We start from the raw sequence: 27,329 nt of genomic DNA on the forward strand, positions 1-27,329 counted from the left end.
ACCAAAAAAAAAAAAAAAAAAATTGTTAGAACCAAGCCAACAAGCTTTGAAAAGGTATGTTTTACCCTGCTACTTTGACAAATATGTGCAATATATGTACACAATATGTATTACATATAATATGTATTTATAAAATGCTGCTAAGGCCCAGTATCATTTTAGAATCCCCAGACACTTCAAAATTTCATGCAGTACATGTAAGCACTGTGTCTCTGGTCAACTCATATTCTATCGTACAGGACTATCAATACTGCAGTCCCACTGCTCCCTACTAAGCTCCATTGACATTTCCCAAAAATAGACACTCAAAGATCACTCTCAAGCATCCACAAGTACTGTTCACATCAGGGCAAGGAATTTGGAAAACAGACCTGTGCAGACCTGGAGTGATTTCAGGGCCATCAGGACATGGGCTGAAGGAATCTTAGGCACCCAGACTGTGGTCTAGAAGGAGGGGAAGGCATAGAGTTCAAGTAGTGTCTTCCTGGCCTGCAGACTGGGATGCAAAAATGGTCAAAGTGCATTGTGTCTAAAGGATACTACAAATAAGGGATGACCTAGATTTTCTCTAGAGACCACACTCCTAATGTAAATGTTCAAGTGTATGTATATTGTTAGCAAGAACTATCTAGTATTGTACTTTTAAAAAATCCCATCTTAATATATGAATAGACCATAACTATTGTAGCTGTGTTGTTCCTAACCTTTTAATTGGTTATATTTCAAGACCAGGTGACTTTCTGATCTGTTAACCTGGAAAACAATCTCTGGTAGACCCTAAAATCATAGTCTTGCAAGCTGAAACAGTTGGGTTTTGAATTGGTTTGAGTTTAGGGTTGGCTATTTTCTGGCTGTAGAGCCCTGGGCAGAGCACTTCATGTGCTGAGTAGAGGTAATAAAATCTTCCTCCAAGGTTGCAGAACAAGTACTTGAGGTTAAAGTCTTCAAGAGGCTTAGCTCAAGCAAATGCTCAATAGATCATAATACTGTCAGCATCATAATGATCACTGTCATTATTTTTACAGCTGTTATTCCTCATTGTCCGTAACTATTGTGATGCCCTTGGGCAAGTCACATAACCTGGCAGAACCTTCATTTCTTCACCCATAAAGTGAGACATTTGGAGCAGAGAATAAGTAAGAATCTGCCCAGTTAAGATCAGGATCTTTCTGGAATTCCTTCTTTGAGTTTACCTTGAACTTGAATTTGACCTCCAGGTTCTTTTGTAACTGGTTCATGAAAGTTAGTTGCCATGCATATGATATCACTATATCCTCTACTTTTATGTAACTTGGTATGTGCAAATATGAATCTTTTGTAAAACCTAAACAAAAAATCCTGGATTACATATGCAGTTTATGAAATAAGTATTTACTTCCAGAATGATACACTGCAGAGTTTCTTCATCTTCTTCCAGTACATTAAAAGTCAAATTTGATTTATAAAAAGGTATTCAGTTTGCCTTCAACTTATCAGAAATATATGTAGAGATTTTAATCTCGTAAAGTCACAGAATCCTTTAAGAATTGATTAAATTTTATTCTTCTGTCTGAAAAGTGAGCATGGTTGTAAGTGTTTGCAGACAATTCCTGGAGAGGGGGTGGTCCGTGAATCCTAAATTAAGAATCCCTGGCATAAAGCCAATGCAAACACAAAGCCAATGAAAGTGGAATATTTTGGGGATATTGGAAGCATTTCTAAATTTGGACTTCCAAACACCTGGCCATCTTCGGGATCACAGAAACAGAGAGAAGTGATATTTATGGAAGGCACACACTGTGTCCGACACTGTGCTAGACATTTTATATGTGTTACATCATTCTCCTCTTTCCAAACCTAAAAAAAAAAAGAAGAAGAAGAGGAAGACAGGTTATTTCTGATAACAAAACTGAGGCTCAGAGAGTAAACATTCTCCAAAGTCTCATCACTAATGAATGTTGGAAGTAACATTTGAACTGGTGTCTGATAAAAAGGCCTAAGTTTTTTCACATTTCTCCTAAGCTCCCAGATCTTTATTTTAATAAATAGATTGCAGCATTTTCTCTTCTCATGAACTTTTCACAAAGGACCTCCCGAAACCAACTTCATGTGACAGCCAGTCCTGCCCCTCTCCCTAGTTCTGTGCCATCTCTCTGGAGCTGGGCTCACTGGCAGGAGAGATGTGCTGTGATGAGGATGGGATGGGGTGGGTGGAGAGCTGAGGGAGGATGGGCCCTTGTGTCTGGATAGGATTCAAAAGTTCTGATCCCCTACGTGCCCTGGTAAAAGTTCTCGGCTGACAACTGTACGAAACAGTTGTTGGTTCTTAGCTGAGGAGCCCAGAAGTGCCTGTCAGATTCAGAATGTCCCATTTGCCAAGTCTCACGGGGGAAAAGTGAAGACAGGCCCCATTTGGAAAAGAAGACCTGCTCTTTGCAAAAGATTTATTACACGGGGGTCATGTTGCACAACATAGGCAAGGCTCACTAGACTCCACTCCTCGACTCATTCATGTTTTATAAGATAGCTAGCTAATCTGTCTTAAAAAGGTAGGAACAGAGAGGGGAGCCAACAGAGGGCCTTAGATGAATGACAGAACACCCTGGGTCTTAGAATTCTTAGTGCTTTAAGCTAATATTGACCATTTCTTCATAAAGAGCCTGGCCCAATATTGTACAGAAATCACCACGGTTTGCACCTTTAAAGTTCTTTTATGTTACAATGAGGTCTGTCTCCCCAGTCAAAATAGAACTTTCTTAAGGAGTTGATAGTATGCTCAGAGATCATTTTTGGTGTTGTCATTTTAAGATATGCTATCTTATCACTTCAGACTTCCCATGTCCTAGAAAATCATGCTATTTTCACAGTGATGATAAAGGCACAGTGAGATTTGGTATTTGATTTAGATTTTCCTCATGATTTCCCACATCTAGAGCTGCTGAATCAAGTAACTTTCTTCTGAGTATGTCAGACCATTATTTGGCAGTAAGGAGAAAAACACTACCTGACAATATTTGGGAGAGAAATATGCATATTTAGAAGTGACTGGCATCTGATATGTACTTTTCTATATGCTATGGATTCTACTAATCTACTAATTCTACTAATGTAAAGATGATATCTTCTTAAATCACCAAGCATAGCAGAGCATAAAGTATGGACCCTAGAGCCAAACTATGTGAGTTTGAACACCACCTCTGCCACCTGCCTGATTTGTAACCTTGGGAAGATATTAACTCTTCATCTGCCGTTTCCTCTTCTAGAAAATGCAGGCAACAGCAAGTTCTTCCATTACTGTGTGAATCTGAAGATTGGGTGAATTTAGGTAGATGAATAAATAGATACATAAATGATAATGTAAGAGTCAGTCATTGTTATTCAAATGTGTGAAGATGACCAATAAACTCAGTGTGAAATGTTTTTAAAAATAAATTAGTCAGGCCAGGCATAGCGGCACACACCTGTAATCCCAGCACTCAGGAGGCTGCGGCAAGAGAATGGCCATGAGTTTGATGCTTAGCTTGGGTGACACAGTGAGTCCAAGGCCAGCCTGAACTACATCGCAAGACCCTGTCTAAAACAAACAAACAAACAAACAAAAACTAGTCTATCCTTGGGTTAGGGCTTCTATAAAATTTCTTCCTAGTTTTGTCTTGAGAAAGCTCTCACTAGGGCCACTGCCATTCTACCTTTTGCATATCAAGCAGTGAGTCCCCTGACGTCAGCCCAAGCGTGGGTTGAGAATGCTCACGTACCTCTCAGTGGAAATGTGCATTGAGTGTTTGGTAGATTGAATAATACATGCCTTACACACAATTTTTTTTTTATTGCCAGATGTATCTCAGCCCTACTGTGATAATTAAATATCACTTTAAATGTTACTGACTTCATAACAATGTTGAATATAACCAATGACTATTAGGGAAAATAGCACGAGTGATATATAAGAAGTCCTTGAAATCATTTGATCCTAAAATGGTGTCTCCCACTAGAAAAGGATACAGAAACATGGCCGTTGGTTCACTTGAAACCTGTCATATATTGAGCGCCCATTAGAAGCCTGGCACTGCTCCAGACGCTAGAACTGTGCACCTAGAAAATAGTTGTCACCCTCGTGGAAATTGTGAGAGGAGACAGTGCAGAGCCATCGAAGGAAGGTCTCCATGAGTAGGTGGCAACTGAGCTGAGACACAATTGGATTGGGAGAGAAGGGAACAACCGAGGAGACAACAAAGGCAAAAACTTTGAGATAGGAGTTTGCCATGTTTGGAAAAGAAGAAGCAACTAAGATCTTGGGATATGGAGAGGAGGGTGGTACCATGTGGAATTTTGGAAGTTGGCCGGGTCTTAAACAGGTGGTAACTATAGGCTGTTAGGTGTTTGGTTTTCTTTAAAGTGTAGTGGGAAGCCATCAGGCTGGAGTGACATTAGCCGATTTGTCTTTTTAAACAGTTTGGCTGCTGTGTGAAGAACCACGTGTTGGTGAGCATGCGTGGTCCCAGCAAGACCTGTTCAAAGACATTAGTTTGGTGACAAGGAGAGGGGAAAGAAGGCTTGCAGTCTAGGTGGGAAGTAGAAACTACAGGACTTGCTGAGAGTTTGGATGTAGATGAGGGACTTAAAACCATTGAGGGAGCTCTTGGTAAAGGCCTGCCTTCAAGTGCAACTTCCTCTAGCCATTCTAACCCACTTTGCCTCTCCTTTTTATGCAGCAGCTGCCTATTGGGTTCCTAATATGTCCAAGGCATGGTTCTAGGTGCCTAGGTTACATCAGTGAACAAAGATCCCTGCCCTTGTGGAGGTTTTATTCTGTATCGTGCTAGTTATATATCTGGGCCAGTCATTTACACTAAATTTTGTGTCTTTGTTCTGGTTTCTAATTGCATCAAATACGTGATTTTTATGTTACAAAAAGACAGTCACCTTCATAAAATCCACAGACCTCATTTTTCATTTAACCATGATATCTAGCTCAGTAAGGAAGACACAAAAGTAACGTGAAAATATATTTTCTTCTTAAATTATTTATAGGCTTGCCTGGTTCCAGTATGTAAATCTGTGAAAATTCAAAATTGTAATTCAGATCACTGGAATGGCAATAATTTTCCCATTAAAATGGGAATATTTATTAACTCAAGAGTTACTTTAAGATAAGGGAGCCCTCAAATGAATATAATTAAAAGTTTTCAACAAGTCATTATGTATTTGTTTTTGTTTTGTTTTGTTTTGGCACCCGGAATCAAACTCTGGTCCTTGCGCTTGCGAGACAGGCAGCAGAACCACTGAGCTAAATCTCCAGCCCAAGTCACTATGTATTTATCATGGGGTTTCTGTCTGTATAAAGGAACTAAAACTAAAGTATTAGAAGCCATAGTCAATTAAAAATTAATCTGAAAAGGAAGAAAAAAACACTCTGAAATTTAGAACTGTAAGTAGAAAAGATTTCCAAAAAATTCAAATACATAATCTTTATATAGGACCACCATTTTTTAAATTTATAATTTATAATTAATCAACCACTTTAACCAGATCATATTCATCCTGGCAATGAAAAGTAACCATCTGAAAACACAAGAAAATTAGCTTCTGGTTATGCCTTTCTGAGTATGACTTAAAATGTAAAAAATAAAAGTCATTGTTTCCTGCTTTTCAAGGAAGACTGAACATCTTCATTAACACTCATAGGATTTGGACTCTTTTTCAGGACCCCTTATAATACTATTGGTGCTGAGGTGCTGTTGCTAGTGTAATACTCTATTAATACAGCTATCATGTAAGTTAATTAAACTTTAAGTACTATCCCAAGAACTCATTGACCATTTATGACTTTGTTTCTATGGAAAATGCTGTTATAGAATACTGATTTTAAAACGAAAGTTAAGAGCACACCGAATTTGTAAGGGTTCTCTTAAACTTGTTTCCATAATTCCTCGCAATTCCCATACTTTTTAATGATGACACAATTATCATGGGAAATAAAATTCTATAAATAGGAATTATGCACAGTTCTTATTAAAAATGTGGATGCTGTCCCCTTTACCTCATTCATTCAACACCTTCATTGAGTGCTCTCTCTGGCCAGGGCACTAAGCAAACAGCAAATGAAGCCTATTGTGTAACCTAGAATGCCTTAGAGCCCCTGGGAAAGAAGACTCCAGTACAATAGCACACAATCTCCTGTCTTAAGTACTGTAACAGGGATGTAAATGAAACGGATTGCAGGTTCAGAGGAATGCAAGATACTTTCTTCTAAAGGAAGAGAGACAGCTCACTGGAAGAAAGGCCATTTAAAATGCCAGTTAACAGTGGAAAGAATTTAAGAGGGGAAAATGGGAAGAACATCTTGCGAAGTGTGACAGCACAAAGTATAGACTAAGAAAATGTGTATGTACAGGAAACAACCAATGCTTTGTGCAGTTACCACTTTTTGGAGAAGGACCATTCTATCCGAGGTATCAGAGACAGAGAGGGGTGAGGGAGAGATAAAGAGGAAGAGGAGAGGATGGAGAGCGAGTGAAGACGCTGTCCCTGTCTGGGGGGGAGAATTCTGTTTAACAAAGCTTATAAAGGGTAAATTAAAAAGCAATTTTCAGTAAGCTGAGGGTGGTAGTGGGTGCTGCACGGGAGGACTGAAATTGCACTCCATGACGACAATTTCAGTGATGGTGGCGATAATGTTTATCCCTAACTATGTCCTTCCACGTTGTAGGCGTTATGGTAAGAATTTACAGGCGTGATTTCCCTCAGGTCTCCTCAGGAGATGTGATTACTGTTTTATTTCTACTTATCACCGGAGAAAACCGGGTCTTAACAAAACATTTCATTCATATAATGTTACCCAGTAAGTAGCAGTGTAGAGATTGGAATAGGTTGCTGGATTTCAGAGCTTACAATTTACCTATGGGAGCCATGGAAGATATTTAAATAAGCAAATGATTGATCCAACCTATTTTTAAGAATTCATTTGAAGATGGGAGAATAAATGATTACAGGATTGTGTGAGTTACCAGGTAATGTGAGCCTCAGTGAAGGTAATGGTAACGGGTATGAAAAGATGGAGAAAGCGAATACCATGAAGATAACTAACTTGATTTAGGAGGCAGGAAGAAGGAGAACTCAAACATAACTTCAAGTTTTAGAGTTTGTACGATCAAAAGACCCATGGTGCCACACAGCGAAATAAAGACCACCATAGAAATGTCCTCTGGAGAGCGAGGTGAGAAGGGTGGCCTGGGGGAGGCTACGGCGACTGTTTTAATTTTGTACACGTTGAAGCTGAGGTGTCACTGTGATGCAGGTGGGAGGGGTACAGCAGGTGGGTGGAAATACAAAAGCTAAACACAGAAAACAGGGGCTTTAGATATGGAGTCATTTTCCAGCAATGATAGAGACATCAGAGAGGACAAATGAAGGGCTTTAAAACCCTAGTTGGCTGGGCGTGGTGGCGCACGCCTGTAATCCCAGCACTCGGGAGGCTGAGGCAGGAGGATCCCTGTGAGAGACCAGCCTGGGCTACATAGTGAGTTCCAGGTCAGTCTCAACTACATAGTGAGACCCTGTCTCAAAAAACCAAAATAATGATGATGATAATAATAATAATAATAATAATAATAATAATACCCTAGTTGTATTAGAATGGAGAAACTGGAAGTCCAGTAACAGGGTTTATGAAATGAGAGGACAGTAAAAAATAAGAAAAAAAAAGTGTAGGCAACTCTAAAAGGAGTTAAAAAGAAAGAAGAATAGTTGATAGACTAAGAGGTTGATGGGAATGAAGCAAGTTTTCTCTCAGAATGGAGTAACTGGAGAAAGTGTTTGATAGAGCAAGGTCGTGGTGTTGGTGAGTCTGGGTGATGAGTTATGGGGAAGAAATGCCTCCTTCAGATCCATCCAAACTCTTCTCACCCTTTGGATGACTACTTAGATTCCGCCTTTCTGTTGAGTCTCTCTCTCTCCCATCCTTTCCCCCATAGAGACTAAATAGTTCCTTATCCGATGTTCTCATTGCCCTTAGGACATACGGTACATGCTGGATCAAATGGTGACTCTCAAATATTTGCCTGCTTTAAGTTACATGGTTGGGAGGGGTGGATGTAACACAGTGCTAGTGCAGTCTTGCAGGTCTGGGGTGGGAATTTGTTTTTCTTAGGAGTTTTAGGTAATGTTGATTGTTTGGGAACCAAAGTAAAGTAAACCAATGTATGAAAGCTACAGATAAAGAACTTGGAAGTATGGAGATGCACTAGTGTGCCTGGTCTGGAAATACTCCAAGGCAGGCAAGAGGACAGGAATACTTTGCCTAACTGCACGAAAGACAAGTGCTTTCTTTGAAGGAAGAAGCATCAGCATAATCCCTCCTGAGCAGAAAATTCTTAGGGATGGTCTGTCATAGATGAAATTTAAATTTAAAAACAGTGAAAACCACAGCTATGACTGTAATTGTATTTTTGGTCATAAAAAACTGATTATTATGTGAGGAAGAAATGCACAATTGTTATTTGGAGGGTAAGTAAGTACAGACTTATCATACCATGTTCTATTTAGAATGCTGTTTTGTCATCCTTCATAATTTAACTGAGCTCTTTGGGCCCAGAGAAATGCACCATTTCTAAGAGCTGCTTTTATAATTACCCTTTTAATTGGTACACCTAATTATTTACTTAAATTTACATGCCTCTGAAAGTTACAGTGGAAATCTGACATAAGCAGGTATAGCAAATCTCTGAATTTGGGTAGGTGTAATTTTTTCAGTACATCATTAAAGTGTTGGCTGTGGTTGGCAAATGTACTAGGTGGTGCAATCACAGGGGCCAAATCCTCCCTGAAATTTGCAAACACCAATCATTTTAAATTTCTTTCATCTAGTCAAATGCCCACTAGGCTAACCCATCATTGTCAATGGCAGTCAGCAAAACAACCATCCAGCCACAGCCACACCGTGTGACATGGATATAGCAGAGTCTTTCTGGTCATATGGTCAATGCCACGAATAGTATGATCAGATGCCATGTGGTGAAATTAGATGTGGGATCAATTATACATTCCAAACCTATACAACTGCTAATTTCACTCTGAGAATTTCCCCATATAATGGAAATTAGATTTTTTACTTTTGATGAATAAACATCCCTATTAATTTTATCAGCATCATTTTGTCACATACTTTTAGTCTTTTTAAATTATATGCTTGAAGTCTTTATTTAAAACATAAAAATTCATAGGAAAGGAAACAAATTTTTCAGAACTAGTCTTATGCAAACAATTTATTCTGTATTAATAGAATATAAAGTTCATTTTGAGAACAGGTTTCTTTTGAGGAAAAAAAGCAATTTAAAAATATTTAGTTGCCAATGGGGGGGATCCCTTGAAATCTGATACTAAAATTCCAAATTGTTAAAATAAATACATATTTTGTGGCCAGGGATTTGGCTAAGTGGTTTCACTGCCTACCTCACAAGCGCAAGAACTCGAGTTCAATCCCCAGTACAAAAAAATAAATTAATTAAATAAATAAAATAAATTCATATTCTGAGAGAATCGAATTGTTTTGATGGGAGAGAGAGGCAGGGGTGTCTTGATTTCACTTTTACCAGGGCAAAATGATAGCTTCTGAGTACCTGGAAGCTACTTAGAAAAATTACATGAACAAAAGTAACTTGTCAGTCTTTTAGGATATATTTGGCTTGGTGTCGTCAGAAGGTGGCCTGCCCTCTCCCTGGAATCAAGTTGCAAATGCTCTCCTCAATAGTAATTAGAGCTAAGCAGCAATTACAGGACGTATGATTTGTTCAGACACACTGCCTGCTGGCTCTTACCTAGCACCACGTTTCACAGAAGCACCAGGTTGAAATGATGGAATTATTTATCTTTAAACGTAATACCTCGTACAGTGCTTGAGTGCGGACGTGAACTTGAACTGTAATCTTGAACGCAAAGGTAAGCATCGCTGACTGATCAGCATTTACACCTCAGGGAACTTTTTCATGGAATATGTGATAGAACTATGAAGTGGTTCAAATCAACTTGGGAAAAAGAGAAAAATATCAGAATTAGTACAAATAGAATTTGCTAATTTCCAGATTCTCTTGTCCAGTATTGCTTCGGTTTTCCTAAGCTGTTTGTATCTGAATTGTACGATTGAGTCGCTCTTCTAAATATAATAAGGATGTGACTGATTTCCACATTTCCTTTATCTCTGAACTGTCGTTCCTTTTCCTGTGAAGTTTGTCTCAGAATCATTACAAGGTAAAAATGAGCTTTGTGTTCAATGGAAGTGTATTAGAACCCTCTCTGTTCTTCTCTTTATAAAATATATTTAGCAGTTAATTGCACATGTTCAACAATCCTCATTCAGATGGGCAGAACAGTGGCTAATAGCCTGTAATCACTTCATTTTAGTGCTTTGTACTCTTGTCACATGATTTTTTATGATAGGCACATTTCAGGCTTTAAAGTTCCATCTAGTTCAAGTTAAAACATAATGGCTTCATGTTTATTTAGTCCCTTGGGCATTGAAATCTCTCTGGAAACCAGGTAAGTTTAGCACCTCCAGAGGGAGTATTGTCTGCTATAAGGAAAGGTGTATTTTCTATGTATACAGTAGGTGCTTGTGAAATTCTCATTTCCATTTTAATTTTAGCACATTTTTCCCATCTAAGAAATCCCTCTCCTTTAATTTTGCTGTTTGTGACACATGAATAAATATTACCATTAAGAAAGACAGTCTTGGCACAGGGAAGATGTTTTCAGCTTGTATCCCCAGTGGGATTTCAGGTGGTTTGGAAAATACTGAAAGAGCATCAACTTCTTTCGTTCTTTTGTTCTTTATTGGTGGATTAGACATGTAAACACCGAGGGTTCAGAGAACTCTTGAAAAAAAAATGAGTAGGTTTAAACCACAGTGCACTCATTTTTCCAAGGTTCTTCAGGCTCTGTAACGTGTGACCTCTTAGCAGATAATGTGCCTCAGTGTATATATTACTTATTACAGTAGCCTGGCACCTGATTTTTGGAAGAATTTTTTTCTAGTCCTGTGTCCACCATTGGTTTCATTTTGTATGTTTGCTTTGTCACAGAATTATTTATCCCTATGCACTATTTTATTCATGAGCAAAGATGGAATAGGGTCAGGATTTAACTCAGTGGCACCATGCCTGCCTCACAAGGACAAGGTCCTGAGTTAGATGCCTGGTACAGGAAAAAAAAAAAGGAATGATCATAAGCCATGTAGGAATTTAGAAGACAGTTTATTATATGTAAAATACATGTAAGAAGCCTCTTATATATACATATAGATATAGAAGCTCCCCATTTTCTCCCGTGAAATGGTACAATGAAATGGTATAGTGTTTGTATAACCCTTGACATGATGCTGAATTTCTATAAAAATGTGCCATAAACATCCCGTGATGCATTTAACTTCCCAGCTTGTCCCACCCTCACATGTACAGCAGATACCATCATAGGAACACATATAAAAACAATTTTCTTTATTGCAACTGACATAACTACTTGAGAAATAACCAGAGATATGTATGGCCTAATTTAATTGTTACATCTCGTACCAATCCTCGCGTACTTCAGGTCTTAATCTTTTGATTTGTAGGAGTAAATAATGAAAAGATTAATATAATACAGCTGCCAATGACCAATTTTATGAATAGTCTCTAATTCTCTGTTAATATTACAGTAAGGGACAGAGGCAAGAGAGTCAAAAGGCAGAAAGAGTGAATGAAGGAGAGAGAGACCAAGAAAGGTAAGACAGAGAGCTGGAGAAAAGGGAGGGAAGGCAAACAGAGACACAAGTCAGAGTTTGGAAATAGGGAAAGATTGTGCAATTGTGGAACTTTGAGTTCTTTCTGCATTTCTGTTCATGGAAAACATGCTTATCAAGTTAAAGACATTGAGCACCAGGTCCATTTTTACTACACTTTTTTAAAAAGGCTCTTAAAAGGTTAATTGAAGGGGTCAGGGATTTAGCTCAGTGATTCTGCCACCTGCCTTGCAAGCACAAGGTCCCAAGTTAGATCCCTGGTATCAAAAAAAGTTTATTTGAGGATGAAGGGAGGGTGGGGACAAGGGGAAAAAATGAGAACCAAGACCTGGCATATAAAGGTACAAGATCCCAGGAATGAATGTAGCTGTACTGTCTACCTAGAATGTACCAATAAATTAAATTTTTAAAAAAAGTTTATTTGAAGTCCAGAAGAGACCACAGTTCATAAGAAATGTTCTAAAAGAAAATATTTCCATTCCTGTCCTTGCTTATAAAGTAAGTCCTTGAAAATAATGAGTAAGTACTTTGATGAGATTACTTCCTTAAAAAAATCATTATTTACATTTGGTGTTCTTTGAGGGCTAAGAGGAATCATTTGCAAAGCCAAAAAATTTTCCATGTAAAGAATATTATCCAGCTTTAAAAAAGAAGATCCTACCTTTTGCAACAACATAGATGAAGCTAGAGTACATTATGTTATGTGAAATAGACCAGACTCAGAAAAATATTCCATGGTCTCTTATAGGGGGACTCTTTAAAAGAAAAGGTTGAATACACTCTGGTTACCAGAGTGGACAGAAGGGGCACAGGGAAATGTAAATTAAAGGTTATAAAGTTTGAGGTTATGTAGGGTAACTAAATCTAGAGATCGCAAGATGAGTCAGCACAACCTTAGGTCTGCAATTAATAATATTGTTTTATATACTAGAAATATTCTGAAAGTTAATTTTACGTGCTCATTGTACACACACACACACACACACACACACACACATATACACACAATGGTAATTATGTTAGATGATATGTTAAATTGCTTACCTTTAATAACCATTTTGTTATTATGTTGTGCATCTTACTTTTATACAATGTAAAAAAAAACTCTTTAGTACAGGTAAATAGAAAGAACATAATAGTCAAAATTTAAAATAGAAACTTTGACAATTTTGATGAATATTTTTAAACAGAAGAAAAAGAAATCCTATAACAGAAAATAACAGAAAGCCTGATACAAAGTCAGCGTAATAGTACAAGAGTAAACATGATACACAGGGACAAGGACAGTCATTTAGGACTAGTCCCTTCCAATGCAGAAAACCCTTGAGTGACCCTGCAGGGCCTTATCTGATGCTGTTTTGCTTATCACTAGTCCCCCAGGAGTGGCCTGTATGACTGAAACAAGGAGCAGCAATTTGTAGGCTGTCAGGATGTCAGGACAATGGCATAGTTCCAAAAGCCAAGCCAGCCATTGGCCGAATCTGCTGAATATCCACTAGGGATACACTGGGAGTGTAAGCATTCTCTGGCTCATGTTTCTCAATTTACTCTTTTTTTTTGGAGACAGGGTCTCACTATGTAGTTGAGACAGACCTGGAACTCACTATGTAGCCCAGGCTGGTCTGGAACTCACAGCGAAAATCAAAACAAACTCTCCACTCTTCCTTCCTTTTCCAAATCCTCTCTCACCCTAGCCCCAAAGTTACTCTGCTGACCCTGCCTCTGGCATGGGACACCCCATACCAGGATTCCACAGGAATGGACTGTGGCTTTCAAGTTGCTTGCACAACAGGCCTGGCTGACAGGCGGGAGCCACCTCTCCTGCTCCTGGGGGGAAAATGGCTTCTGTGATGATGGAGGACCAAGAGTGGCCTCTTCTGTCATGGCCACCATGGTGATCGCAATCCACTGGAATACTTTTCTGAATACCCTGTAGACTAGTATCATTATCACGGCCATGAGATACACATGTGAGGTATGATAGACAAATACAGTAAATGTTGAACTTCATAATAAGTTGTTACAGTAGAGGACACATTACCTTTAATCTCCCTCAGAACACTCCCTCTTGCTCCAAACGCACTTATCCTATTGCTCTTACCACTCTCTGAAGCAGTTCCGGAAGTCCTCTTTCCTGCCTTTGGTTGCACTGTCATGGCTGCCCGGATGTCCTGAATCAATTAAAAATATTTACCTGTCGTGGTCATTGTGACTTTGGGGAAGAGCCAGAACTTGCACAGTGCCAGATCTGCCACATTAGGTGGATGAGGACACGCTGTAAATGTTTTTGTGAGCCTGCCTTTCAGTTGGATGCCACTTAGCAGGAGTGTTCACCATATTTTTTGGTCACGCTTAGTAAAAAAAAAAAATGAAAGAGGACTGTCAGAACTGCTTCAGAATGTGTCGAAGATGATGAGAAAAATGTGTTTGAAGTGAGGAGGAGTATTTTGAGGGGGATTCATGGCAATGTGTCTCTTACTGTAATTTTTAAATGTGGAACACTCACCATGTATTTGATTATACTGCATATAAAAAGGATTAACCAGAGTTTTTTTTTTTTTAGTGTTTCTATTCATTCTTAAATTATGCTTCCTGAGAACGTATTCCTTTTTGTTGTTGTCTTTTTTTCCTAACATGGTTAACAGTTTTAAATAACTCTGAAGAATTTGGTTAATATTTAAGCCTAGGAAACCTTTCCAACTCTACCAAGGTGGAACTAGAGGGTGTTAGCAGAGCAAGTTTTTTTTTTTTTTAATTGAGCAAGCTTGAAGAGTGCGGTATATTTTTTAAAGGACAATGTATGTAAACCACTATTTCTGTTTTCTTTCTTTTTTTTCTTTTTGGTTCTTAAATACAAAAAGCCTAGACATTAAATGTGGGAACTGAAATTCTCTGAAACTAGAACCAAACATTTTGTGTCCTGGAGCTAAGACAGATAGCAGCAGCTGGGTACACTGCACCGAGAGACCCCATTTCTGGCCCCACTCTCCTGGCCCTTTGTGGGAGGCCAAGCCTAAAGACAGAGCCACAGGTCTAAAGGGCCCTGCTGCTTTGATCTGCTCCAGTTGTAGGTCAGGTGCCATTGCTTGGAAAAAGTGCAGCTTTTCAAATAGCATTTTCTTTGCAAATCTGATAATACTTGTTATTAAAATCACCAACATAAAAGTGAATGTGCCTCTTACCATGAGGTTATTCAAATTAGTTATATTGATCCAAGCAGTGTGGTTAAAAGCATAGTTTTAATGGTCTTTGCTGTTCTCTGTTTTTTTCCCCCTTTGGAAATATTAAAAGAATTATTTCAAACAAGGCACTGCAATCAATCTTCTGCTGTTCTTTAAACTGGAAAGAAATGTTAACTCTTGGCCACACCAGCTTTTCTTTCATTGAATTTCTTTCTTTCATTATTCATATTGACAAAACATTGACATTAAAATCTCACTTTAAGAAAAGAACACATTCTTTTAAATTTTAGCCAAAATTGAAAAATAAAACACAGGTACTAATCTACTTACATTTTAAACGAAGGTAATGAGTGAGATATATGATTCTCATATGTCTTTGTACCAACTTACACGTTCAAAATAGTGCCCTTGGGCAACAGGTTCTAGGTTTCTTTCAATCACCGGTTGGGTACAATGGTGTGATAAGCCCTCCTAGTCTCATTTTATTCATATAAAGATTCCTAGGTTGTTTACCTCTATAATTTTATGAAATGTTATTCCTTCAGGAGTAGTCAGTGACTTGGAAATCATAGTTGTAGCCTTTGTTAGAAAAGTCTGTATTTTTAGGAAGGTTTCTAACATGTGTCATAGTTCTGTGCTGCCATTTAGTTTCCAGCATGCTGCAAAGGGAAAGCAAGTAGTTCTGTTTGTCACAGAAAGGCCTCTGACCTCATGTAAGGGTCTCGATGCCATTCACCAAGAGTCACTGGGCAGATGTAGCACAGGACCATCTATCTCCCTGAGTCCTTTGGCCAGAAAATTTCGTCAGGCTCTTATGACCTCCGGATCCAGTCTTGACCTCAGACAATTTTAGTAAATCCCTGTCTGGAGATAATTCTGGCTTCACCAAAGACTTAGTAATTTAGCAACTAGCACATGACATTCCCTTTTGGTAAGTCAGGTGTATTAAAAACTATTTTGGAAAACTTGAGAAAGCATTTGTTAGACTCTGGTTTTCCCTTAGTTGGAGCTTCTTATTTTTCACAGTCATGCTTTACATTATTGAGTTACAAGTTGAGAAACTACAATAAAGCAAAAATATTTTAAATTCACTTTTAACTGTCTAAATTTACTTATGTTCTGAAATTCTCATATTTTTCAATGTTGCTTTTTAAAAAGATCCTAACTAATAAAATATTCGTATGTTTAACCCAACTATAGTTGGCACTTCACAGTAAATAAACATCACTCAGTTTTTTCAGCATGTGGATATACAAAATTCAGTCTATGGACAAGATATCCAGGTATAAATGAATCACCATTTGGCTGTGGGTAATCTATTGCCAGAGCACATGAAAAGCCACCTTCCTGAAAAATTCATCAATTTGTGTAAAAGCTGCTGCATTACTACTAAACCCAAAGGACACTGTGGCTTGAAATCTATCACGTTGTGGCTTCACTGCTGTTTTTTGATGCAGCACTTCATTATTGCTCATAAACCTCAGTGTGGTGCTGAGAAGTATTTCTTTTTAAATGTGGCATTCTGCCAGGCTGCTGTGGGAGCTCTTCAGAGTGGACCCAGTGCTGCCCCAAGGGAGACTCAGGCACAGAGCTGCCAATGGTTATGATTTTATAGACTCAGAACTCCAGATACACATTTTTCTCTTTGGCATCGCTGGATTCTGTGTTAGTCTCCTCTGTCCATTTCTTAAATTCAGCAAGGAAGCATTGGCATGCTAGAGAACTTTTGTTTGCTCACAAATCGCTTTGAGCAAAATCAAGATGGCAGTGGATAAAGGAACTCAAAAAGCATGATACAAATTATAATGACTCTACAGTATTTGAAGATGTTCTTTTTATTGGGGAATTTTGTCTCCATTTGTCAAAACATGTTATTAACAGCAGTAAACCCATTTAAAAAATGTTGCTGTTAATGTATAGCATACAGAATGTTAGTTGTATGCTCAGAAACATAATATACCTGGGTAATTGGCCCCCAGATCAAGAAAAGAACACTTCCAGCACCCTGAAAAACTATCTCACAACCCTGTCCACTCAGCCATCCTCTGTGTCATCCCGCTTGTATAAAGATAACCACTGTCCCAACAGCAAAGATTTGTTTGCTTGACTGGTTTTATGCATTGTGTAAAGTGTGTGTATCGTATAGTGTATACTCCTTTATCTTAGTTGTACTCAACATTATTTTTACAAGGTCTGTCATTGTTGCATGCAATTGTAAGTCACTTGTTCTCATCACTGTGTTCCAATGTGTGATTGTTTTCTTGTATTCAAATAGCAAAATCGGGCCGGGGATTTGGCTCAGTGGTTCCACTGCCTGCTTCACAAGCACAGGGGCCTCAGTTCCATCCCCAGTACCAGTAGATACATACATATATATATATATATAAAATATATATTTATATAATGTATTTATATATTGATTAATGTCTTGCTTGGGGCTAGTACCACTATGAATACTGTATATAGTGTATACATTTCTATTAGATATACCTGGAAGTAGAGTGCCGGATTACAGGGTATTTATGTATTCAGCTGAAGCAGACACTGCCAAACAGTTTTCCAAGGGGGATATAGCAGTTTACACTGCAGTATAGAGTGCTAGTTGTTTCATGTCCTTTTCAACATTTAATAATCTCTTCCTTCATTGTAGAAATTCTCGTATGTAATGATAGTTCATTGCAGTAGTAATTCATATGTCCCTAATTCCTGATATGTTTATGTCTTCTTTTGTGAAATATCCATTCAATTCTTTTACCCACTTTTCTAATATCTTTTTCTTATTAATTTTATGTATTAATTAATAAAGGAGCTTTATTAATTAAGGAGCTCTTTTGTGTGTATATATATTACTTATGTATATGCAGTACATGGTATACACAGAGAGACCTAGAGTAAGAATGTCTGGATTGTCTTTGCCTTTTGATTCTTTTAATGGTGTCATATTTCTATATTCTTAATAAAACATATTATCAATTTTTTCTCTCATTATTACCATCCTTTGCTTCCTGTTTAGGACATCTTTCCTTGCTCCAAAATCACCAAGATACTAGGTTTTTCTCTTTATTATTTTACCTTCTGATCTAGAAACCCTGAGAATACCTTAGGTGCCTAAAAGTGTCATGAATCTAAAAGTACGTTCCATTTTCTCTATGTGTTTATTCCACTCTTCTCTCATATCCACCTCTCAGAGCACTAACCACTCTTTAAGGTTTATCTTAAGAGATGGAGCTCATTGAGGGATGTATTGATAAGCCCAGTTTGTTTCTGCCTTAAACCTCCTTAACACTGTGCTGATGAAATATGATCTCTGACCTCTCCCTTGCCTTTTATGACAAGTATTACAGATCTAAAGACTTACACTCTTCTGGGATGTAGTATAGTGTCAGAAAAGTACGAGTAGTCAGGAATTAGTAAATGAAGTTTATACAGCAGAAGCTCGAAATCATACTCCATTAAAAAACCTCAATTAGTTCTACCAGTCCTATGATACAGGGACTCATATCTTTTCCCCAACTTATGGAAAAGAGAATAGAGTCATAAAGAAATAAAATAACTTGTCCAAGGTCACACGACTGTTAGATGAAGAAGTCATCAAATGTCTGTCTCCTGAGCTGCTGTTACTTTATCGTGTGAGAACTGTGTTTCTGGAAGAGCACACCAGAGTGTTATGTTCATCCCAAGAAGCTTCAGGTGGTGCCGGGGGGGGGCATGCAAATGAGGGGCGGGGCTTGATTCTGTGGTCCAAAAATTGAGGGAAGAAATTGTGTTTGCCTGGATAATTCAGTGTCCCTTAGTATATCAAAAGCTTTGAGGTGTCTTACAGAAACTTCGTTGAAGCCAGCGTTTTCTAAATGTGTTTGATCAGAAAAGGTCTTCTTAGTTTTGTTTGTTTGTTTGTTTGCTTTCCAGGAATGAGGATAGAACTCAGGGCCTTGCAGATGCTAAGTAAAGGCTCTGCTACTGTACTACACCTCCAGTCCTGATGACAGGATCTTTTTATGTTACTTTACATACAACCTACTTATGGCATGGAGTTTGTACAGAGGAACAGGAGTTTCAACCCAGGCTCTAGCACACATTAAGTAATCTTTGTAAGCCTTACTTTTCTGATCTGTAAAATGGAGCTAATAATATAAACTTTATAGAATTATATTGATTTTATTAAACAAGGGACACAAATCTGTGCAGTACCTACTGCACAATAGAATCTTATTAAGTAGCAATAGCCATTATTTTCTTATCCTCTCTTAAAAATAAAATAATTCCATGTGTTTATAATCCCAGTAGTTGTCAGCCACATCCCTTGTTGGTCCCTCATAAACATTTATTAAATTAAATAATACTATTAACTGGGCAGATTGTTTTTAGATCAATATATTCTAGAACTAGTTACTATAAAGCATTTAAAAAATCTTGTATATGTTAATTATTTTAGCATCAGATAACTACTGAAAGTCATATACTAGTTTTAACCAATTTCCAGCTGTAAACTATTCCTGTTTGCAGTGATTTTATATCCTTTCATTTGATGGTAAAAGGCTTTTGTATCCACACAGCTGGAGAATGTAGCTATGTAACTGAGGTGTTTTCAGCTGTACTCTTTGGTGATCATACCATAGTAGTAAAAAGGAGAATTCAGACGTGATATTGCCTGGGCGTGAGTCCTGGCTCCTTCACCTATAAACTGTGTGAAGTTGACTTTAGTCTCTCTTCTCCCATTTCTCATTTATAACATGGGGGTAACAGTACCACTTTGTGTATTGGATTGTCGTGAGGATTAAATGAATAGAAGTATGTGTATTTATAAGTGTACATATGAGTTTATGTGGGTAAATATACCTAAATGTGTGTATTCATATATAATGTGCATAGGATAGTACTTGATATATAGCATGTGCTCTACAAATGTCTCTCTTACTGCTGTGTGACCTTTCCCAGAGCAATATTCTTTCATAGCCACCTCCTAGTATCTATGCTCGGTCTCTTGGTTGGTGATTTTCCTCACATAGCAGATTGATAGAGGAATGTAAGAAGTGAAGAAGATACTACATTGGTGATTGTCTTAGAAAGACGGGAAAATCCACAATATAGGGGACAACAAAGCTTGAAAATCCATAAAAAGGGAAAGTTGAATCTGGCAGAAAATCTGAAATGCAACTCAGTTAAATTTCTTTAAAAGAAATCTGTGGGAGCCCCGCAGGGCCCGTCCGCTGCCGCCGCCCTTGGGCTTTGCGCTGAACCCCCACACACACTCCCGGGCGCAGGAGGCCCTGGCCTCTGCGAGGGGCCAGGAGAGGTCGGGGTTGAATCTCCGCTGCACCCGGGCCACCGTCCCTGAAGAGATGAGTGGTGGCTTGGTTCCAAGAGCACAGAGTATGTGTCCAACTTGCCCTTTTCCCTGACAAACAACGATTCATATCGGCTATTTTCCAAGTATGACAAAGTTGTAAAGGTTACTATAATGAAAGACACGAGTAAAGGGGTTGCGTTTATATTATTTTTGGATAAAGACTCTGCACAAAACTGTACCAGAGCCATAAACAACAAACAGTTGCTTGGTAGAGTGATAAAGGCAGGCACTGCTACTGAAAGTGGGAGAACAGCCGAACTCTTATCCAAGGGCCAAACTTCTTTGATAAATCCAAGTGTTATGCGAAGGTGGGGGAAGCAGACGCTTCAATTATGCCTGTCCAAAAAATATGCTTGGAGAACGTGCACCTCCAAAGAAGAAAGAAAACTGCCGACCCAGAAGACATTGAGGACATAGCAGAAAGTGAAGACAAAGGGGAAGACCCCACTATCCAGTCTCAGCCAAGCCCTGGAGGCCCCGCAAGCCAAGATTGAAGAACAGACAAATGGAAACCCAGTGCGGAGGGGGCCCCTCAAGGCCAGGATCCACAGTGACGAGGGTAAAGAAGAGCACATACTTCAGTGATGAGGAAGAAATTAGTGATCAGAGTTGTATAAAGTAGATGTCAGGAAAATAGAAACCATAGTCAGTAGAAATTATTTGCTTATAGGAACATTTAATATCAGGTAATTATTTTAACCATAAAACAGTATGTAGAAAATAAAAAAATAATTTTAAAAGGATCACGTTGTACAGGTGCACAGACTCTGAAATAAATAAAAGTGTATAAGTCCCCAAAACAATACAAAGTCTCTCCTCAAGTCACCCTTCTCACTGCCTCAGAGCTCTCACCCCATACCATCTAATGTGGAGGGAGTTCTCACCTCTAATTACTGAGCATCAAAATATGACTAATCTAAAAAACAAACAAACAAAAGAAGTATCACGTTTTGAGCTGGTGTGGCGACACACTTTTAAAATCCCAGTGTTCTGGGAGGCTGAGGCATAAGGACTATAAGATGAAGCCCTGCCTGGGGAATTTAGCAATTTAATCAGATCCTGTCTCAAAATAAAAACTAAAAAGTTATACCAATGATTAGCGCATTCTGAAGAACCTGGGTTCAATTTCTATTACCCCCTCCCAAATGTCAAATTTCTACCTTACCTTGGCATAGTACAGACTTAATATCTCTAATTCTTTTTTTTTTTTTTTAATAAGACAGGGCCTTACTTTGTAGGCTGGCCTTGAATTCACTATGTAGCTCAGGCTGGCCTCAAACATGCAAAATCCTCCTACCTCAGCCTCGAGATTACAGTTTGGGATTACAGGTGTGCACCACCATACCCGGTTTAACATCTCTAATTCAAAAACCTAAAATGCTCTAAAATCCAAACGTTTGAGTACCAGTATGATAACTTGACTGGAAAATTACACACCATGCAACTGTGATTCATGCTCAGCATCAGAAAAAATACTGTATTTTTGCCTTCAGTTTATGTATATAAGGTATTTATGAAACATAAATGAATTTTATGCTTAGCCTGAGGTTCCCTCCAAAAAATATCACATTCTATATATGTACATATTCCAAAATACTTCTGGTCCCGAATTTTTTGTTTGTTTGGTTTGGTTTTTGAGACAGGGTCTTGCTGTGTGGTTCAGAATGGCCTTGAACTCCCTACATAGTAGATGAGGCTGGCCTCAAAGTCATGGCAACCTTCCTGTCTCAGCCTGCCAAGTACTGGGGTTAGAAGGTGAGCACCTCCATGCCTGGCTGGGCCCAAGTATTTTAAAAGTCAGAATTTGTTACTAATAGTCAATCTTGAAAAGAACTAATTTTAGTGAAAACAAAATAAATACTACCATAGTAATGCTATTGTTATCCTATAAAAAGTATGTATTAAATTGATTTATTTGACAAATTCACTATGTATGCTTTAGTCATGTTTCACTCATTTATAAGTACTTTTGAAATAAATTTAACCTTTAAAACACACACACACACACACACACACACACACACACAAAATCTTTGGGCATTCTATAACTGACATTGCTCTCCCTCAGTAAATTTTTTTTGTGTTTGTTACTCTATAAAAAGTATGTATTAAATTGATTTATTTGACAAATTCACTATGTATGCTTAGTCATGTTTCACTCATTTATAAGTACTTTTGAAATAAATTTAACCTTTAACACACACACACACACACACACACACACACACACAAAATCTTTGGGCATTCTATAACTGACATTGCTCTCCCTCAGTAAATTTTTTTTGTGATGCATTTTTTTATTTCAATACTCACTGAGGAGTGCTTATATAGTTGCCTAAAAAAACTACTTCTACAGGACATAGATTTCATCTCATTCTGCAAATGCTTCTTCCTGCAGATTTTCTGTGACTCTGATGCACTCTCCTTTCTAAGAATTGTTTTGTTTTTGTTATGGTACGTAAAGAAGAGCCCCTTAGGAAGCCTTGGAATTATAACCTAAAGGGACCTTTGAGATCATATTTCTAAAGGTCAGAGACTATGGCAATAATTTTAAGTGTCACTTGGCCTGTCAAATGAGGTTTTATTGTGATGGATTATGACATAATCCATTGACGTGATAAAGTATCTATTATGTTACCAGCGGCAGTTGGGCGAAATAAGTTTTTCTTTTTTTTAATCGTCATAGTAGCAAGTCTTTCACATATTATTGGTTTCATAGGGTAGAAGAATATAACTTGAATTTGTTGGCATTGAGAAAACCATGTCCCCAAATATGGTTGCTTTGAAATACTGAGCACTGTGAATTAAAGGAAATTGGAAGGCCGTAGAAGTTCACTTAAAATTAAAGTCTCTGACCTTTGATTTCCCTTCCTTCCCTCAGCAGGGACTCTTTCTGAAATTCCCTCATCTGACTGAGAAAACTTCAAAAGAATCGTCTTAAATTCCCTCTTCAGGAATCTCCTCAAATAACCAGGAAAGATTAACCAGCAGAGAATAAAAGAGACTAGAAGTTGACCTCGTTCCTGGATAGACTTTTCACCTACTCTACTGAGGACAGCTCCAAAAGATTACCTTGGAGATTATGCCTCATTAATACAAAAGCTTTTATTGGCAATTCATTTCGACTCCTCATCTTCTAATAAACTGGCTTAACTGGCCCAGTGCTGAGAACTTTGTCCCAGCCATTGACTTTCCAGAGTCATCCATATCCCTTCTAAAAAAGAATCTACAACTTGGCCTAATCACCTCCCAGTTTCCTCTCCCATTTGGAGGTTATTTAAGCTTTAACCATCTGACCCTCTGAGTTTCATATTTTGTATGGCCAGAAAGCTTATGCACATTAATAAATTTGTATGTTTCTTTTCCTATTATCCTGTCTATTGTCAGTTCATTTGAATGAAACTTCAGAGAGTGAAGAGATAATTTCTCATCTCTACATGTTTTGCCGTCAAAATAAAATTTATAGGAAAGGGCTAATTACATTAATATAGGAAATCAAATGGACATGTGGAATTTCCATGGTGAAGACCATGACAGATTTTTGGGGTACACACACTTGTGTTTGTGCGTATTTAATTTTAGTAGAAGGAGACTGATAAGTATATGTACCTTAAGTGATAACAAATATCTTATTATTAAATAAGGTAAAGTCCTACCATGACTTTATTTATTGTGATATATATCAGATTATAGCCTATGCTTTGAATCAGAGCAACATACAGGAGGTGTCTTATGTAATATTGCCAAATAGTTCTACAAAAGTCAGTCCTATCCTGTGAGACTAGAACAGCAATGTAAAGGGTACTTTTTCACATTGAAATGCCTGCTTTTTGTATTTCCAACCTTTTTTTTTTCCCCTCTCAGCAAGTATTTGACTTTTAGAGAAATTAAGTATTTTCTTGCAGGGTACAATGTATTTTGGCTAAATTTCTGCTTGTAACTCCCACTGACTACCAGGCACCCAGAGGTGAAGAGAAAGGTTTCCCAGCAGCAATAGCAACAGCAACAGTAAAATCTGGAATAAGGTGACAAAAGGATGAAAGCATAAAATAACCTGGGGGGCACGATATCTCCATTTATTTCCATTTACAAAGACTTTCTTTGAAGCAATCGATCTTAGTGAAGCAGTATTTTAAAAGTAGGTTTTAAAAGTGAAAACAGCAAGGTTGAGGTGAAGGAATTCATAAAAGCACAGTTTATATGTATTCAGAAGATCCACCAGTACTTTAAAACAATCTGTGTTTAACATGGAAAATTATCTGTCATTAAAATGCTAATGAAATGGTAAACAGCTGCTAAGTTTTTTATGCTAATGAATGGAAGCAGCTAAGTAGTTCTCAAGCCTTGTCTTTATTAGCATAGAGATTTGATTGGGTAAGGAGGAACATTGTGCATTCTGACCTTTGTTGATGGAGCAATCCGTTTGTCAAGTTCCCTGTTGCCTTCTATTTGCTTTGTTAGTACAAAGTGAGTCTTGCCAGGCCCTTGGGGCCATGTATTACACAGTGTTGTCAGAGTCACCCTTGTAGGTTTAGAGAAAGAACTTCAGAAGACCGACAGTGGCAAAACAATTGCAAATTTGTTCAATAGGCAGTTTACATAGATTCTGTGTAACTTACTCTTTGTAGTTGAATTTTAATAATTTTAGTAATAATAAATTATAAAAGGCCATCAATCTAAGAAATATCTCTAGTTTTCAATTCAGCTAAGATTTTACAATAAAGCTTTTGAAATATATGTTTTAATAGGTACCTCTGTAACATTTGAGGTTTTGGCACAATATATCATCTTGGATCTACAAGCACATAAGTTAGCCCTGGATGTGATATTACCTAATCAAAAGAGGAAGGTGTAATTAAATGCAGGATGGTTGTGTGAATAACAGGCTGTCAGGGTATTTACTTGGATATCAGGAAAAAAGAATTATGATCTATACGATCTACACTTTTGTCTGATTTTTTACTGATTTTTTGTCTGATTTTTTTAATAACTCCGTATTTCCTAATGGATGGGGCTGACTTAAGAATTGCGCTACAGATAAATGCTTCAAGCATCTGTTTAGGTCAATGTAAAAGAGGTACAATAGGCCATTAAACACTATCACCAATAATCTTCTAGAGTGATTTGAAATATAATGCAGAGTGTATTAAAGAAATTCATTACCAAAAAAGTATCAGTGAAATAGGAATTGTAATGATTTGGGGGTACTGTGGGAGAGGATGGTGGAAATTTAAATAGTTGCAGCATTTTCTCATACTGTTCATTTCTTCTTGAAGTCAGTAGGGGATTTTAGGCATATAATTATTATGTGATTCTATACAGACAGACCAGAAGAAGTTGGAACCCTTATAATTGTTGGTGGAAATGTAAAAAGGTTCAGCTGCTTTCAAAAACAGCCTGACAATTCCTCAAAAGGCTAAGCCATATTATTACCTTATGACCCAATAAATATCCAAACCGCACTCTTGGGTACAATGTTTGAAACAACTGAAAACATAAGTCTACACAAAACTTTGTAAATGAATGTTCATGGTAATGTTCATAGTAACACTATTCATAATAGCCAAAAATGAAAACAAAAATCCAAGTGCCCACCGACTGATAAAATAAGCAAAATGTGGGGTATTCATACAATAGGCTATTATTTAGCCTTGAAAAGACATAAATAATATGTTCAATTCTGATACATTCTATATAGATAAATTTTGAAAACATATCAAATGAAAGAAACCAGTCACAGACAACCACATAATATATGATTTCACTTATCTTAAATGAAATGTCTAAGATAGACAAATATAGAGAGACAGGAAATAAGTTTGTGGTTATCCGGAACTAGAAATGTTGGGAGAAAATGGGGAATGACTGTTAATAGGGACAGAATTTCCTCAGAGGTCATGAAAATGTTCTGAAATCAATTGTGGAAATGGTTGCACAACTCTGAATATGCTGAAAGTTATTGAAGTTTTAGACTTTAAGTGTAAAAGTCTTATATATGAATTATATCTCAATAAAGCTGTCATATTAAAAAAACAAAACCAAAAATTGCCAAGGCCTATCTCCCAGAGGGTCACCTGCACCAAGAGTTACTCTCCTCGTTCCTAGGGAAGCTGTAGGTTAAAGAAGAATGCCTTTTATGGGAGGAGATCAATTCCTACTCCTGTGCTAACAGGATATCTAAAGAGGTGACAGCTAATATAGCTGCCAAAAGGGTAGTTTCTATGACAAGGCAAAACTCACTAGAAATAAAACTGAAAGACAGGAGTGTGAATTCAAGGTCTTATCGTCTATCCCCCAAATCCATGTCCACAGCCAAGCTGCATTATTCCACCCTTCTAGATTCTCCAACTAACCAATGTCTAGACTACCTATTTCCCTCAAAGTAAGGGCAACTTTCAGCTCATTTTTAAAGAAAACAATGAGTCATAACTTTTTTGGTAGCAGACAGTAACTGTAAGAGTCCAAGTTTTCTTTCTCTTGTAAAAGCCCCTAATTATCTCTGATTTACATAAAACGTGCATACTGGCCATTTAGTCTGAATAGCGAAGAGCATCTGGCTTCGTGAGGCGCCTCTGCTCTTCTCCCGGAACCGCTCCCCGCCCTTTTTTTGCGGCAAGGGGCTGGACACCCGGCCAGGCTCCTTGTGCCCCACCTGCTGGTAGAATCTGTGTACTGAGTCTCCCGAAGGTTGGGCAGCCTTTGGAAGTGTTCTGACTCACTGTCTCAGGCAATGAGGGAGAAGATCCTTTTTCCCTGTTTACTACTCCTGTGCCACTTGTCTCCTTCCAGTGTGACTCACTTGCAGGTTGCAGCTCAGAGGTCTTGCTTTTGCACTGTAGGTTGGGAAGGGAGATGAATATGAGCAAGAGACTGAATTCATTTTTGTTTTGTTCTTGGCAGGCAGTACATGTCATACTACTACCCTTCCTGCTCTTGTACGCACGCCTACCCTGATGATGCAGCCTTCACTGGATATCAAACCATTTATGTCTTTTCCAGTGGACAGTAGTTCTGCTGTTGGGCTCTTTCCAAATTTTAACACAGT

The 27,329-nt window shown here is 37.9% G+C and overlaps 1 protein-coding gene across 5 annotated transcripts in view; it reads left to right on the forward strand.

The window, feature by feature from the left end:
- Positions 1 to 27,329, forward strand: part of Znf385b (zinc finger protein 385B) — a 299,896-nt gene that overhangs the window by 182,364 nt on the left and 90,203 nt on the right. For 4 of the 5 annotated variants that reach the window (XM_033756310.1, XM_033756309.1, XM_010636790.2 and 1 more), the window contains one exon: positions 27,185 to 27,327. In XM_033756310.1, the coding sequence (XP_033612201.1) occupies positions 27,185 to 27,327 (143 nt within the window). Of the gene's footprint in view, positions 1 to 9,718; positions 9,916 to 27,184; positions 27,328 to 27,329 lie in introns of those variants that run through there. The other variant, XM_019209391.2, reaches the window with a different exon arrangement.

This window comes from Fukomys damarensis, unplaced genomic scaffold (genome assembly GCF_012274545.1).
Source record: "Fukomys damarensis isolate Sample0158 unplaced genomic scaffold, DMR_v1.0_HiC HiC_scaffold_26, whole genome shotgun sequence".
Lineage (NCBI taxonomy): Eukaryota > Metazoa > Chordata > Mammalia > Rodentia > Bathyergidae > Fukomys > Fukomys damarensis.